General features: G+C 38.3%; 1 protein-coding gene across 4 annotated transcripts in view; it reads right to left on the bottom strand.

Moving 5' to 3' along the window:
• Positions 1-17,692, bottom strand: part of SCAI (suppressor of cancer cell invasion) — a 101,328-nt gene that overhangs the window by 20,358 nt on the left and 63,278 nt on the right. For all 4 annotated transcript variants that reach the window (XR_008426417.1, XM_053920727.2, XM_053920720.2 and 1 more), the window contains 9 exons: positions 16,195-16,293; positions 10,425-10,521; positions 9,311-9,409; positions 9,011-9,163; positions 7,474-7,575; positions 7,127-7,228; positions 6,312-6,390; positions 4,142-4,241; positions 2,563-2,644 (listed from right to left, as the gene is read on the bottom strand). Coding sequence is in view for 3 of the 4 variants with exons in the window: in XM_053920727.2 (XP_053776702.1) it covers positions 2,563-2,644; positions 4,142-4,241; positions 6,312-6,390; positions 7,127-7,228; positions 7,474-7,575; positions 9,011-9,163; positions 9,311-9,409; positions 10,425-10,521; positions 16,195-16,293 (913 nt within the window). In the remaining variant the exon portion in view is untranslated. The remainder of the gene's footprint in view (positions 1-2,562; positions 2,645-4,141; positions 4,242-6,311; positions 6,391-7,126; positions 7,229-7,473; positions 7,576-9,010; positions 9,164-9,310; positions 9,410-10,424; positions 10,522-16,194; positions 16,294-17,692) is intronic.

Raw genomic sequence — 17,692 nt, 5'->3', positions numbered from 1 at the left:
AAGAAAGCTAAATTTCTCTTCCATAATGGGATATCAATACATAATGCCTAAAACTGAAGAATCAAGAAATGTCAATACCAGCATGTTATTTAGAAAAATGGTGGTTAAATACCAAATAATCAGCTAAAAAAGATATAAATGGTGGCCTTTGGAAAGAGGCAAACAGGGGTAGGGCGAGAGCAGGGAACTGCTTTTTTAGTAACACCTGTTGGAACTCGCAGACTGAGTAGTGCGCACTCTGACAATGCACCGCAATCACACCAACGTCCGACCCCCCGCCCAAGCCCGTGAATCAGAAACGGGAGTTAGGGCCCCGGTACACGTTCTAAAAAGTGCTGCGAGTGTTTCTGATGCACAGAGAGAGCTGAGAACTACAGCTTTAACCCACTACACGCATGACTTAATCTCATAAAAATAAAAATGTAATTTTAAATAAAGAACTATCCATGAAATGCTTACATATGAAGAAGCATTTAGAAAACAGGTGTTTATAAAACATTCACACGTATGAGGCATATATAGCAACGTAGGAACTCAAGAAATAATACTCATATATCGGTCACACGGCTTTCTCTTTTTTCATTAGAAACTTGCAAAATAGTAGTTTAAGACTTTTTACACGTTTTCTGGAAAAAGTAACTATGAGACACATTCATATATTAATTAACACAGAGCTCTTACTTGATTTAGAGGCATTAAATAGTTCTAATGTTTAAAAAGACCAACTTGGTCTGTGCCATACTCCGATGTGCGTACTGCAAATGGGCTCCCCGTTTTATTTCTGAGGATCAGTATGTTCTGGACAATTTAATTTTTTAGAGGAGTTACACTGCATGTGCCATCAAACACAAGCAGACAAAACCCAAAAAACAACCTTTCTGTTATTCCACTGCTATCCTGTCAGAATATTAAAATCTAGAACGGTGGTGGGAGGTGGCTACAGGGCAGAGGGAAATAAAGGGGGAAAAAATGGGACCACTGTAATAGCATAATCAATAAAATACATTTTTTAAAAACTTTAAAAAAAGAAAAAAAAGAATATTAAAATCTAGAGTTAAATCATGGCACCTAATTAAGTAAATACACTTCCAAGTAGACACAGTGGTGTTTTTTTAAATCAGCATCCAATACTCATTCCACAGCCAAAATGCACTCTGGAAATAGCAGGCACATGTAATGAAAGATTTTTTTTTTGAGATTATAAAAAGTGCTATCAAATAACATCCAATTAAAGTGAGAGAAATTACTAGATTGCTGAAGTGTTCCCAATGCATGCTGGAGCATATAAGCAATACACTTGACCTGGTGTATCAGCAAATCCTTCACATCCTTAAACTACAACACACGATCCCTCCTCGTTCACTGACAAAGACTCCGAATGCTTCTTTTGAATTCTGTGAAGACAAATGCCCGGACTCCTCTGGTTTTATAAGTTTAAATGGGAGAGCTAATCAACCTTTTCCTTCAGCAACCTCGCACCCCCTCAGAAAGACTAAAAACACCATCACACACATGACTTAAGAAAGTATACAGCTAACGCTCTCCAAAATCTAAGTTGTAAAGTTAAACATGATAAAATAGGTAGCAGGAAATTTGCTGACAAGTTCAGGGTAGGGTGGAGGCTCTTGGAATCAGACTTTAAAAAGTGAAACTAAACACGAAAATTAGATGGAAAACATGTGCTTGGGGTCAGCTCTCACAGCCGCCAGACATTTCCATTGCTCTCCTGAAATAAACCTACTCATGTTCGCTTCTCCACCTATTTACATGAACACCCACAACAAAAACAGCTTTAACTGGAAGTTTTAATGTGCAGATCCCAGCATATTTCTGAACATACTGTTCACTAATGAAATATTCCAACCACATACAAAGGACTCCAAAAATTCTGTTTTCATTTTCCTGTAAATTACTATAATGTGAACTCTAATATCCTACTTTAAAGTGTTTTGCTGCTGACATTCTTTATACGATCATCAAAAAACACTGCTTCAAAAGCAAAATATAAAACAAAGGATTTTCAAGTTAGATCCCTGTTACTTATTGCAGAATTCAGGGCCATCACTTTTTACTTATTGTCACAAATTTTTAAAGTAAGTGCATTTAAAACAATTCCTGCTGACATTCAGTGACTGCAACCGTAAAACATGGGATATAAATTTCATTGAGACCATAGCAGCTCAGTGTGTAGATGGGGGAAAAGTCTGGAAACTAGAAAATAAAGTGTGCCCATTTACTTCTACCTCTGTAAAAGGAAATTATTCTGGGTTAGGTAACAAAAATAACCTTCCACCAGAGATCTCGGAAATCTTGAATTTTTTTTCCTGCAGGAGGATTTATTATTTTCCACTGAGAGTCCATTCATGCGTTTTCTTCTTGTTTCTATTCATAGCACCAGATCCTGACTAGCATGCACAACCTCAAAAGAAAAGAAAGACTAAATACAAAACTGTGTAAAATGAAATAAAATGAAGCAAAATAAAAAGGCACATGTTAAGATCGGTTACCTCGGTGGGTGGCGCCACCAGGTCTAACACGAGGCCCGACGCTCACGGAACTCACCTTATATGCGACGCTATTGGATGAGTCCACGATGATGAACAGGGGCTTCCTCGTGAAAGGATAGAGATCTCCAGGGTGGAGGCTGGGGAACAACAACAACAGTGAGTAACTGAGCAACTATACGGCCAAGTCTGGGAATTTTGCTTCTTCAGTTTGGTTTGCTCACATCTCCTTTTCATCGTAGCACTGAGAGAAAAACAAAGATTAATTAAGCAAAGGACAAAGAATGTCTGTATTAAGTTTTATTGGGAAAAAACTACAGAGATAATTATTACTCAAGAGTATCCAAGCTAGAGAGAAGGCTATAGTGTATGTAAAGACGGGCTAAACACACACCATGCAGATCTCCGAAGTGAGCATTTAGGTTCTTGCTTAGTATTGAAAAGCCCCTTTGAAAACATGTTTTGAAAACAAAGATGTGATAACACAACCAGATTTGTACTTCAATGAGTCTTTCAAAATCTATGCCTATTTTAAAGAGTTTTTAGTATTTCAAGCTATATCTTACTATTGCAGACAACAATAGGGCTTCCCTTTTTTACTGGTCTTTGCTTTCTCTGGACATTTTATCAGAATCAGTTGGGTGTTTCTTAAACATGTAGATTCCCTGGCCCACAGAAGACCTACCGGACCCTAAGGCTGAGAGTCCAGCAGCATATATTTGAGAGCCATTGCTAAAGGTCACGGCCCTGGCAGGGTAGCTCAGTGGGTCAGAGCGTCATCCCCATATGCCAAGCAATTCACAATTTTGGTGTGCATGCTCTTTCCAGCTTAGTGGACAATGTGTGTGTATGTGTAAATACTGATGTAAATATAAATATATAAAGTAGTATGTCAGTGAACAATACCATCATCTCAATGTATTTCAAATACAAGCTTTTCTAACATAAGTCATTTACAACTAAGGTCAGTGCAGCACCAACGTGGGGCCTGGAGGACTGTTAGCTATTACACATACAGTTTGAGACATGTCCCTCTCTGCCCTCCCTCCCCCATTCTTTAACATGAACAGTTAACATTTTTATGTAATGTGCTATCAGACACGCGGTTTCAAACAAGTCCAGTTCCTTAATAAGACTGCTCTCTCTCAATTAGAGAAATTATAGAGCCCTTCGTGGCTCACCCAGTGAATGTGTTGTACCTAGAAAAAGAGCAACTTTCATAGATGAATTCTACTTGAAATCACAACTAAGTTCGTTTGTGGTATATCAAACCAACAGACGCTTATGTTAAAAAGTCTGTATTGATGTTAACATGTATCATGTCCTGATATATTATGTATATATGTATATCTTTATAGTCTCCAACTTAAATGTAATTTTGTTCATTGACATATATCCAGTAATTGAATAGTGCCTGACATATAACTGATATTCAATGAAAATTTAAAAAAATATATACCAGCTATAATTCTAATTTCCTAGGATAGTCAGAGATGGAAGTATTGCTGGATCCAAATAAGTGTAATTACTAGCAGCCTAAGAGAATATGTCTAGCACTAGAAAAAGTCCCTATTTCACTTTATACTTCATAAGAGAGAACTATAATTTTCATAGTCGGGAGACACTAGAATACATACCAGTGCATTTCTTTGTGGGACTGATTTCGTTTGTGGATGGCATCTCCATTTATAATATCCCGGTTACTATTAGTAAGTACCCCTCCAAAATCATAGGGACCTATGAAAACAAAGGGGAGAGTCCTAGACGTCAATCAGAGAGTAACATTGTTCTGATGTTCAAAGGTGTTATGTGAATCTCTCACTGACACAAGTAGAAGGTAATTACAAAACATTTTAATTATTTTAAAATTTCTCATTTAATGCAGTATTTAAATGATTTCAGCATGTTGCTTACTTCAACATTTAAAAAAAAATCACTTAATTATTCATCAGTTCTTCAAACACAATCTTATGAGAAACAAGACAAGAATCCAACGCATCCCATTATCCGGGATAATAAAAGGGATGGTGATCTGGGATGCTAAAAATGATCTTTACATTTCAAGCAAAATTAAAATCTCAGGTTTAACAAAATTATTTAAGTAAGAAATTGCAGAATGAAGTCCAAATAATTTCTTAAGTATAATCTTAAGCAAGCCATTAATTGTAAAATCCAGGAAAAATTTGGAATAAAACTTGAAAATTCTCACTGACAAAATCTTCACTTAAATGAGAAGAATGGCTGCTCTGACCAGAGTGGCTCAGTTGGCAGGGTGCTGTTCCACAAAGCAAAAGGTCAGAGGTTCAGTTCCCAGTCAGGACACATGCCTGGCGTGTATGAGAGGCAATGGTTGCTTCTCTCTCACACTGCTGTTTCTCTCCCTCTCTTTCTCCTTCCCTTCCCCTCTCTCTAAAGATAAATAAATAAAATCTTAAAAAAAGAATTGCCAAATTGTAGCATGTGAAAAAAATCCCTTGTCACTATTTACCAACTGCTAGAGTTCTAGTTTTGAAGTTTGCCACTAGTCATATTAGTTAGTTAAACTTTCATCTAAATAGTAACAGCAACTGAGCGGTGTTTGGAATAATCTCTCTCCAAGTACTATTCAGTTAGTTACTGACTGTAGTACTATTGTAGTGGGAAAAAGTAAAACTAGAGGTCAATGTATTAAGCAGGGCTCCAGAAAATCTGGTTCAACAGTAGCTAAGAGATAGAAATAATTGGGTTTTTTTAAAAAAGATTTTTATTTGTTTATTTATTTTTAGAGAGAAGGGAAGGGCAGGAGAAAGAGAGAGAAACACTGATGTGAGAGAGAAGCATCAACCTGTCCCGCAACCTAGGCATGTGCCCCGGGTGGGAACTGAACCAGCGACCCTTAGCTTTGCAGGAAGACGCTCAAACCACTGAGCCACACAGGCCAGGGCAAAATGATTGTTTGTAAATAAAATTACTAACTTTACTACAAAAGATTAGTTTATGACTTCAAATCACTTTTAATGCTGTTATATTTTATCCCTTAGAAAATCACTGCAGTGAAAAGACGAGACTTATTTTGGTTTGTTCTCATTTATCACTTTAAGAGGATCCATAGGTCATGCAGGAAGATGGGAGGGGCATGCACTGTATAAAGGAATGCAAATTTCACAAACAGATGAGGAGGAAAATGTTAAAGATGTTAAAAAAAATTTTGTGTATGTGTCCAGACAGAGATTTAAATGCCTGCTTTACATCCCAGTTACTCACCTATTCTGACCCATTTCATATATTCTGTCTGGACTCACATAGTCTGGACAGTTTTAAGTTTTTATTCTGAAACAGCATCCCAATATTCTACATGTTGAATCCACAAAAACCAAATAAAGAAAGGACGGAAAACAAAATCATGACAAGGACTTGAACTTTCACAGTTACAAAAGTGTACTGATTTCTACGAAGACTTTCAGCCACGATGGAGCCACTGACCAGATTACCTAAAGCACCAAAAGCTCGGAAAAATTCAACGATGTGAAGCCGATCATCAGTAGGCTTGGTTATTTCATACGCATGTGCGCCTCTGGTAAATCTGATAGGGGGCACACATTTAGAACGTGAATTTGCTGACGATGTGTGGACTTCAATCCATACTATTTCAGCAAATGAAATAGATTGGGGCATCTGTAAGACTGCCAATTCCACAAATAGACCAGGCTCCCAATTCAGAAGCCTCTCCAGAAAGCTGGAGATGGGCTGTGGGCGGTGGGCCATCGTCTTGTAGAAAATACAGAGAATTCAAGCCCTGCTCACAACAGGAGCATTCCTTTATTGTACCTTCACTATCAGAACGACCTGTGGGGAAGACGCCGGTGGCTGACAGGTAGATCAGGAGCACACTATTGGCAGGCAGCTCCTGAAATTTAAAAAAATTACACACACAAAACAACAAACAGGGAAAACAACAGCTTTACTTAAAGCTCATGACACTTTAAAGGCGTGGGGGGTGGGGGAAGAACCTAATCAGATGTATTGTGTTCTCCAGGAGAAGAGTCACTCTTACTGGTTCCAACTTCTGTCTACACGGCAAAGATTCTTTAGTAATCTGTAATCTACAACTATTGCCAAAATTTTGAAGACATTCTGTGCTTCACAACATGCATCACTTAGAAACTGTTCACTGGAAAACTTGAAATGGAGAAGTAAAGATCCTGACTATAGCTCGAAAAGACAAACTCCCGGCTGTGGCTTTCTCTACTAGACTTTGGGAGGAACTCCCTACTTACTCCTCAGAGCTTTTTCAATGACCAAAGTATTTTCCTGAGCTGCTTGACTATGTAACAGGCCTATGCAATCTGCTCCTGTTTTTTGAGTCCTGCACTGACTCTTAGGCCTAAAGTAGTTTAGTAATAAAAACCTGAAGGGAGGGGAATAATTAAGCAATAGTCTCATTAATTAATGGCAAGGAACATTCAGAGCATCATAAGCAATTTCCATTCTGAACAGAGCTATGATTAGGATATTCCAAAGGCAGTTTCAATTTCTTCTTTTACCTAAATTCTTGACTCAAAAATTCCAAGAGAAGAGTGACTCTCAGATTCCATTTAGGGCACACCTTCCCCATATAGTAAAATACACTGGGTCATATATACCTTAAAAGATGCTGCTAAGAATGTGTACAGTTGGCTGAAGGTGGGTTTGTAGAGCAGGTACTTGTGGGGGTTTTCTCGCCTGGTAGGCTTGTCGGCCGATTCCTGTATGTACACACAGAAAACAACACACACACAAGCTCTACTTGACAGATGGGTTACCAGTGTCTACGTTTACTATCCTCTTCACCAAGTATCTTTCGTTACTATTATTACGCTTGTCTGTACTTCCTGTATTTCATCAAGAGAGTTCTTGATTCACACTCACAGTGTGAGCTGGATAATAGCATTCCACGGGGAGTAGAAGCAGCAGGAGTGTAACCAAAACTGCAAAAGTCGGGAGAAGGTACCTGCATTCCTGGCTTATTCATCTGGGAGGCTAAATTCATTGGCTCCCTTTCCAGGGCTTGCAACATCCGGAACATGTCAACGGTCAGTTCACTGAACTTAACCTGCAAGGCCAACAGACCTGACTATTAATGCAGAACGCAGACCTTGAAGCCTTAATCATATTATTACTCTTAACATCCATGTGTCCTTAATGACATTGGGTCTTTTCCAACATTTTATCATAAAAAATTTCAAAAGACAGAAGATTGAAAGATTTACACAGTGACATCCATAAGCTTATCACCTAGATCCTACAACATTAACATTTTCTACATTTGCTTTATCACATATCTCACCATCTGTTCACTCTCCTATCAATCCATCAATTTCTGTCAGTATTTTTAGAAACAAATCAGCCCTGGCTGGTGTGGCTCAGTGGACTGAGCGCTGGCCTGAGAACCAAAGGGTCACCTGTTCGATTCCGAGTGAGGGAACATGATTGGGTGGCGGACCACGTCCCCAGTTAGGGGCGTGCGAGAGGCAACCACACATTGATGTTTCTTTCCCTCTCTTTCTCCCTCCCTTCCCCTCTCTCTAAAAATAAATAAATAAAATCTTAAAGAATAAAGAAGCAAATCAAAGTAGTCATGTAAACACAGAGACCTATGTAGGTCCTATAAAACATGCTAACTTTTGGCAAAACACCGAGGCTAAATATGGCTGTGGCCCACATTTTATAACCTCTTCATTACACTTTGGAACTACACAATGTTTAAGACTGTATCCTTTTCTATTTTGAATAATACTTCTACAGAACTTTAGGTAGGCAACATTGTATTTAAATTAAAATGTTTTAATTTAGAAACCTGTGAATTAATGGTTATAAAAGCCAAAGTTCTAAAAGCACTAGAAAAAGTTAATAACAAAAATGATAAGTGTAAGGAAGGCTTCAAAATTAAAACTTGTATAAATAATGCATGTAGAGAAATGTATGCACTGGTAACTTTTCCAATATCTCATAATTTCTAGTAAATTACATTTCTAGTACATTATATCATCCTCATGGGACTGTTCTGTCACGAAAAACATTTGAAATTTGCTTTTGACAAATATACTTAAAAAGAATCCCACCTCCCCTTTTTGCTGATTATAAACAGTAATAAGGAGACTTAGAAAGTTGTAAAGAAGAAAATAAAAACCACCTATAATTCTGCTACTCAGAGATAAATGTTTTATGATATTGGTGAATTTCTTCTTGGTCTTTTCTCCTCTGTGTGTGTGTGTATTTTAACACATGAAATAATTCTGTTTACGCAGCTCCATGACAAGCTTCTTTTCACTTACCATATCATGAGTATCTTCCTTTGTGATTAAACATTCTTTCTAAACCATTTAAATGTCTGTAATACAGTCCACAGACGGACACAGCATAGCTCACTTAACATTTCCTCTCAAATGGATGTTAGGACATTGACAAGGAAATAAAAATCCTATAATATAGCAAAAGCACGGTTTTTCAAAGTGGACTTTCAGCTTAGTTCCTTCACAATTCTTTACCTGGTTATTACAATTACCAATAATGAGTGCGTCAGCCAGAGACAGCTGTCCCACAATCATGCCCTGTTCCAGCAGTGGGGCTCCTGTCTCAGCAAGGCGGTTAGATGTGATAACAATGGTATTATCATCATTCAGTACCATTACGGGGTCCGCCTGGAGAGAAAAGCAGTCAGTAGTTGACAGCCAAGGCAAAATGTCAGTATAATAAGTTATTCCTTCTCGATATACACACAGTCAAAATGCATACCACACAAGAATTTACTTATCCGTAACTATGACAACCTCTTGTCAAAAACTGACCTCAATGAAAGCCGCGACTTCTTGAAGCACCAGGTTCCACTCCACTTGATCTTCAGTATTAAAGCGGTGAGTATAATCTTCAATTTCATCGGACAATTCCTGATTTCAAAATGTCACAAAGAAAACGGTTATACAACAACAACAACAACAACAACAACAAAAGCTATATGGTACCATATTCCTGACAGAACTGACCTAGGTGAAGTTTGATTATTATGAAATGTAGTCCCAATTATAACCAAAAAGAAAGAATGAAAACTACCTGGATTTATCTCAAAATCAAAAACTCCAGAGTGATTCACATCAGTAAGATCTTCAGAAAGACCCTGCAAGACCCGTACCCACTCGGTGCCACATCAGCAATTACTTTATTACTTTATTACTTTATTAACAGAAGACTCTTAAAGGTAAAACCTCAAATTTTTAACATGCAAAAAAGTAATAATGTCTAGCTGATTTTCTTTGGTTTTTAAATCACACTGGTTTTATCTGGAAATCGTTAATAGTAACTAGGAGTGGAGAAAGACAGAGGAGGACTTGTCAAAACCAGCGTATGATACTTGAGTCCCCAGAATTATGAAGTGTGCCAGGGAAACCGCTGTCTGAAAGCAGAGTGCAGCCAGAATGCAGTCTGCAATCTAACAGATGGTGAGTGAGTCCCACGTGCCGTTAACTCTTCATTGTCTCAGTTAATGAAGGACACGGTGATGCAGACATACTAACGGGAGGAAAAAACCAAAACTCATTCACAATACCTTTGTAAAACATTGTGTACTATAGTTTTTTATGACCTAACATTTCAATTATTTTCTCTTAAACTAAGTATTTAACTTTTGTTTGCATTTCCCAGCCATGCACTGATGGGTGGTGAAATGTAAAACATGCTGGTGGGATAAAGGCAAGGAATTAAGATAATTATCTCTGGTCAGTGTGTGTTTGAAATATGAAGAGAGTTGAAAAATTTTTTTTATCATTACCCTTGTCAGAAGTTACCATACTTTGAATGCTGTAATGATTTAGATATATCAAAAGTTATTTTAACCTTAAATCTATTTTTAAACACCAAAATTATCCATATATAATTAGATATTTCATTATTTTAAAGTATACTTACCTTCACCAGATCCTTCACAACATCCATTTTGTTGAGAAGAAGACAAACTACTATAAATCTTGCATAGTATCGTAGCTTCTTAACTACCAACTCAGGTCTATGGTAGACAAATGGAAAATTACTCATTAGATCAAAAAAGCAAATGTGCTTTTTTATTTTTTCCAACTTTCTTATAGCTTTTAAACTCTTTTGACCCTATTCTGCAGATATAAACATTTTGGCATATAACCTACAGTCTTAACACATTTCTTACTGGTTCATTATGTAACTCATTCATTAAGCAAATATCAGTCGAAAACTTAGATGCATCTGGCACTATGCTAACTGCTGGGAGTAAAAAGAAAAACGAAATCCCAGAACTACAGACACCAGTCCTCCTTCACAGATCTTACAGACAAAAAAGTATTTAAAATATAGAGGGCAGATAAATTCTTAAAACACAGTGGAATGAGTACAATGACAGGAGAAATAAAGGGTGCAGTTTGAGCCCACAAGGCTGGATGTTGAATGACAGCAGACTTCCTCGAGAGAGTAACGTTTAAGTCAAGGCCACGTATAAAGACAAGTAGAAGATAAGAGGCAGAAAAACACGAGGTGAAAAGAGTTCCAGGAAGGACATTTTTTGTTTTAAAACTTTATTTTTCTGATATTAATATTACCAAGCCAGTTTTCTTGTGCTTAGTGTTTATATGCCATATCTTTTTTGTCCCTCTGCTTCCAAGTAAGTACCTGTGTCTTTTTATTTTAGCGCCTCTTTTGTAGATAGCACATGTGTAGGTCTTGCTTTTTTAGCCACTGGGATAATCTCTGCCTCGTGTACTCAGGTCCTCTTCTGGCTTTGTGTGTCCACCTTGCTGTATTTGTTTTCCACTCACCCCCTTTGTGTCTGTGTTCCTCTATTGCTCCTCTCTTGCTTGCTTTCCAGTCCCTCTAATATATTTTAGTACCTTTTTATATCCTCTATTGCTTCTTACTTATACCTCTTCATTATTGTTCTTCTGGTGTAGCTAGGGGTGGCAATCGCACCCTCAACTTTTCAAAGGCTATTTACAATCCATACTGCACCTCTTTACATCTGTCCCTTTATATTCATTCATTATCAATTCAAACCCCACACTCCCAATTTCCACTTCCTGCTTTCCACATCCTACATTGCAAATATAATAACCTTACAACCATATATTTTTGTACATTTGACATTTTCCATAATAACAAAAATTTCTCTTTGACCCATGAGTTATTTAGAAATGTCTATTAATTGACCAATTTATTGATTTTTAAAAAGTACGTTTTCACTCTTAATTTTTAATGGATTTGTACCAGTTAGACAACATATACCTGAAAAACCTGTTTTGAGACAAGTATAAGTCAATTTCACAAAAGTTTCGTATAAGCTTGAGTATTATGTGCATACGCTTATTGTATGCAATTTTAAATACAATATAACTTTTTAATTGCTACTCAAATCTTATAATCTTTTGTCTTCTTGATATATAAATCACTAAATATGGTATGCTTAATAGCTTCATGAATGTTAGCCCATTTATCAAGTTCTCCCTGAAAATACACCACTTTTTGATTAGTTTACTATAATGCTATACTACTGGGCATATACATGTTAAGAATTTTTACATTTTCCTGAGTTGTTCCTTTTATCATTATGAGATAAGCCTCTATACTTAATAATACTTTCCACCTTAAATATAAATAATGCACATAAGCACAGCATTCTATGTGCCCTACCTCTTTGGAGGGTCTCTTGTAAAGAGTATATTACTGGCGTTTCCTTAAAAAGGCATACTGATAATCTCTGCCTTTTCCCTAGAAGTTTAGATCACTTTCATTTACTATGATTACCAATGCACTTGGACTTATTTCTACTTTATTATTTTGTGCTAATTCTGTATTTTTAATATACATTCCTCTTCTGCCTTTTATTGTGATAATCATAATTGTATTACTCACTTTGCTTACCCTTCTAGCTGTTTTGAAATTACACACTGTCCTTAGGTTCTTTAAAAATATTTTTCTTAATATTTAACAAGCAATTTTTTAAGTTTCTTCTGAACAATAAATGGATCTTACTAGAATGGTTTAATTCTTTATCTCCTTCTTTCTTTCATGTTATAGTTCTCCAGGATTTGGCCCCATTTTTAAAAAGATTTTATTTATTTATTTTTATAGAGAGGGGAAGGGAGGAAAAAAGGGAGAGAAACATTGATGTGAGAGAAACATTCATCAGTCTCCTCTCATACGTGCCCTGACTAGGGACGGAACCCGCAACCCAGGCCTGTGCCCTGAAGAGGAATTGAACCGGCAACTTTTTGCTTTGTGGGACAACACCCAACCAACTGAGCCACACAGGTCATGGTAGTCCCATTTTCTTAATAATATCAAACAGCCATTATTACAATGATTACTGTCTTATGAGGCCTGTGTTTTTTTTAGGAAGCAAGGGGAAATTTTTTTCTCACTAATCCTTATATGTCACCCCTTCTTTCTAATTTCAATTTTCCTCTCCCTGAAGAAATCCTTAGTAGTTCTTTACTGCCACCCAAACACCCCCCGCCTTAGGTTGCCACAGCACTGGTCAGTGCTAATGACGGGGGGCTCTCCCTTACTTTCTTGAAGCTAAGCTGTCCATTTAAAGATGAAGAGAGGACTGCTCTATTTTATCCAGCATTGCTAGGTATTTTGGAGAGAGTATTTTAGATTCTCTATCCTACTTCATTGTCAGAAATGGAATTCAAAACGGAAGAAAAAGTGTAGGAAGAGGATATCAATTCACACTTGAAATATTAACATGGCAATTCTTTAATATTTGGTAAAATAAAATAGCTTCTGTGAATCCATATCATAGTATATACAACTATGTAACAGATTACACGAACATATCTTGAACCACAGACTGACAAACATTCTGTAAGTGGCCAGACAGGAAATATTTTTGGCTTTGCAGGCCACAGATGGTGTTTGCAGCATATCTATCTTTTCTTTTTTCACAACCCCTTTAAAAAGGTAAAAACGCTTCTAAGCTACTAGACAGTACAAAACCAGACCATAGTTTGCTGGCTCTGCGTTAAATAAACAAAGTGGTGGACACGTTCTGTTTTGGCAATCACTGTGTTGAACTACAGTGATGCAGATGAAAGAAGTCAGTGCTATCCACTCACACAGGAGGGGCTATCCCCATCTAGCAGGAAATCCTGAACCCGCAGCCCACAGCCTACTGCCGGGCTCCCTATCAAGCTGCGGAAGGAAAGGTCATCCTGGGAACCTCACCGGCAAGATCCATCAAGTCCTCCTTACCAAAGTCACTAGAGAATGCCCAGGTCTTCAAGTTTAGATTCACATTTCCCAATGCAGAAAACTTCAATACTCTCAGCACTGAAGCTGACATCATGATCTTTTGACAAAGCTCTTGCGGCACTCCGGAACTGCGGCCCATCCAACCTGCCAGGCCCTCTGCTTGTAAACACCAGATCTTCACCCATTTGCCAGGGAAACTGTTTCTCCAGGTGGCTCAGTGCAATGCCACCCCCAACCTCTTTGTACTTGGACACTTTATCTGCTCCGCACCTAAGTCTGGTCAGCGTCAGCCCCTGCCATCGCCACCGTCAGGGTTTGCAGCTCCTAGGACGACTGATTATGGGGTAACATCTCCCTTTACTAAACAGGATGGGCCTGGGGAATGACAGTGTGAGGGCTGACTGCTTAGTGACAGGCAGTTACCTTGGTGATTGCTAGAACGAACCATTCCTCCTGGCACTGACATAATCCTGAGGCACTGAGACAGTGCTGAGGGAACATGCCCCTTTGAGGAGAGATTTCTGCCTTTTAAAGCAACTGTGATATTGAGGAATAGTTTCCTACTTAGCTGGAATCTACTTGCTGTTGATTATAGGAGCTGTTGCCAACGGCTGCCATGACTGGCCACCCTGCCCTTTGTGCACCAAGGAACGAGCGACGCGCCGACTGAACAAAGTCCTCCCAGAAAACAAGGTCAAGATTTCAGATTGTCTTCTGATTCTAATTCAGTGCGTTTAAGGCAAGGCATTTTGACTCCTTGGTTGCAAATAACCCTACCTCTGTTCATCCGCCCTGCTCTAGGAGGCAGCACAGGAAAACAGTTAAAGAGCGGTGTTCGCCTTCAGGATGGCAAAGGATTTCCATGAATCAAACTGATGGGTTTTAAGCCAAGGGGCTTATGGCCAATTTTCCTTTTTGACAAATTAGAAAAGTGAATTACACAAGGTACTTTACTATTGCTTAAAATAGTTCCTTGCCGATAAAATGTTACATAGCCCTTTTGCAGGTTCTTAAGAGATAAATTCATCTCACCAAGAATTCAGACAAATTGTACAACATAAATGCAAAAAAGGGAGGGTTGGAGAAAATATATCTGTAGTGAATACATGGAGAGCAAGTCATCTAATCTGAAGGAAGAGTAATGGACGGAGTCTTGATGGAAGAGTGAAGTAAGGCGATGACACAAAGACTTCAGCATCTACAAACCTCACTTGTGCCCAACGAACTCCTCGAGACAAGTTTGAACAAGGCTTGCAAGGGCACGAGGGGGATTTACAAAAGTGGGGCTTTCCAAAAAATGTTGCTGTAGAGTTGGAAAGCCTACGAAAGCCAAGCACAAAGTGTTCTCTAAAAAACATGTCAAAACTATGTTTTCTTCTAGTGCTAAAAGAATATATTATTTTCACTATAGAACAATTGTGAGTTCTGTGAGTCAATGGTAGAGAGAATGTTCACCTCTTCTAGTCCTGAACTTACTTTCTTTTTAAAATAAACTTTATTTTTTATTTACTTTTAGAGAAAAGGGAAGGGAGGGAGAAAGACAGGGAGAGAAACATCGATCAGTTGCCTCTCACACACTCCCAACTGGGAATGTGGCCCATAACCCAGGCATGTGCCCTGACTGGGAATCGAACCTGGAACCTTTTGGTTCACAGGCCAGCACTCAATCCACTGAGCCACACCAGCCAGGGCTTAGTCCTGAACTTCCTCTTCCAACAGTTCTTGGAATGCCAGCAATAAAGATTCTCCAGCAGATCCCTGGTTTCTTCCACAACTCCACACTCATCTGGAATTAATAACATCACCATCTACTTGCACCCCAAAGATGTCTGTAACTCCCATGAGAAGATAACCATTTAAAGCAAAAAGAACACACTTGTACACCTTTTCTTTTTTTCTTTTTCCACCCAAGTACCAACCACACTGCCGTATATACAAGTGCTCAACGGATTACTGTTGGGAATTAATAAATTCCACCAGATGTTCTTCGCTAACACCTGCACAACAGTGGTGGGTTTACAAAATAAAATTCCAACAGCTTAGTGCCTTTTCTTTAGTCCTATATGGCTGCTGTCATTCAGAAGGCTTTTGAATGTACATGAAGCAAGAGTATCCAGGCTAAAAAGAACCAAGGTTATTGGCAAAAAAAGCTCACTCTGGAGTTGTTTCTTTTCAATGACACTCTGTGACCCCACGCTCCCATAAAGAGTAAGCCATCCCTCCTTTGTGACCTGACTGCATGCTTGTATGGTGACATCTGTTACAACATCTACAATGTTTAAAGCCGTTAGGTAACATCTCTCTGTATGCTGAAGAGGCCTGGCACATAGTAGGCACTCTATAAGACCCGTGAAATGAATAAAAGTTATAAACAAACGTATGCATTTCTGCACAATTTGCACACGAACTAAAAACGTTCAGTGTTTTCCATTCTTGTCTCTAAAAACATTCCAATGCATACCTGTCCTCTTTATTGACTTGAGAATAATATGATCTCTGTCTGATTGCAGAATAGAAGGAGAAAGCCTCATTCAGATAGCTGGTCTCAGATGTGCGTAAGCTATGAGAAAAAAGAAATCTTTCAATTTGACACTGTCTCAAATTCTTCACCACGATCAATGCTTGTTCCATTATCCCCCTATTCCTCTACATGAGGGGATGGGAATGACTGTCCTAAATCTGAACCAGCAAAGCAATAGGCATATCACCCTTAAAATGTATAAAAATAATAATAGTGATAATAAAAAAATACCTCCCCACCGCTCCCAAGCCTTTTTGGATGGCAACTCAGAGTACTCATTATTCTCATTCTTCAAAGGGACTCTCCAAACAGCGTTACGCCAAGTTAAAACTGTCCACCTAGGACAGACCTTTCGTGACCCTCCCAAATCCATACATAGTCACGTGTTCTTTGACTCATTTCTTTCATTTTTTTCTCAAAGGATTCAGAAATGGACTAATCCATATTAACCTTCAGAGGATGCTGATTAAAATTAGGTTCTTTGTTTAAAGAACTGGGTGAAAGAGGTGAGAGGATTAAGAAGTGCAAATTGATAGTCACAGAGCAGTCACGGGGATGGAAGTACGGCATAGGGAATACAGTCAGTAATATTGCAGTGACTATGCACGGTGCCAGGTGGGTACTGGAAATATCTGGGGAACACTCTGTGAAGTATATGATTATCTAATCATTAAGCTGTACACCTAAAACCAATACAAAATAATACTAAAGGTAAACTGTAATTGAAAAATTAAAAAATGAGTTAATTAAAAGAGCAAAAAGCAACATTTATAGTTTACAAAGGACTTCTTAAGAATATATGCTACCCAAGAGAGTGCCTTTAATGGTGGGAATTTTGGGTGATGTGCCGAAGGACAGGAAGAGGAAGGGATTTCTAGTCTATCAGGTTATGAATGCTCTGAGCCTTTCCATGGTACCCCTGACGTCACTTCGCGATAATGAGACACAGAGTCCTAAAGGAGTCCTCTTCTTTCCTTGACTTGTGGGCGGGACTACACAGATGCTATTTATTGCTCTAAAGATGTAATCAGAGGTGTCCTCCTCTACTTCATGCAACCCTTTTAGACACACCCTCCAAGTACCAGCTGTAAAATACCCTCCTGCAAACCACTCAGCCAAACACACGAGTTATGGTACGTCTGCAGTTTCTTCGAGGTTTAAGTGAAGCCATTCAGAACTAGAAGCTCATTTATCTAGTATCAAGATCATACTCCTTTAAGTTATAAATGAGTCTGACCAGATGAGCTGTTGGGAAGGTGAGCCTTTGAAGCAAATAATGTTACTTTGATTATGGGAGGTCATTTCATAATGATGTCTTGAACAATCTTATCTAAATTATTAAGGTTTCATTTGTAACTCCTTAGTTTTCCCTTCAATCAAATAAGTATATCATGCATACTTCCGCCTGCTGTGTGTAAATCAGGACAACAACTGATTT

This window comes from Desmodus rotundus, chromosome 1 (genome assembly GCF_022682495.2).
Source record: "Desmodus rotundus isolate HL8 chromosome 1, HLdesRot8A.1, whole genome shotgun sequence".
Taxonomy (NCBI): Eukaryota; Metazoa; Chordata; class Mammalia; order Chiroptera; family Phyllostomidae; genus Desmodus; species Desmodus rotundus.
The sequence above is the reverse complement of the archived record's forward strand: the minus strand, read 5'-3'. Positions and strand labels throughout refer to the sequence as shown.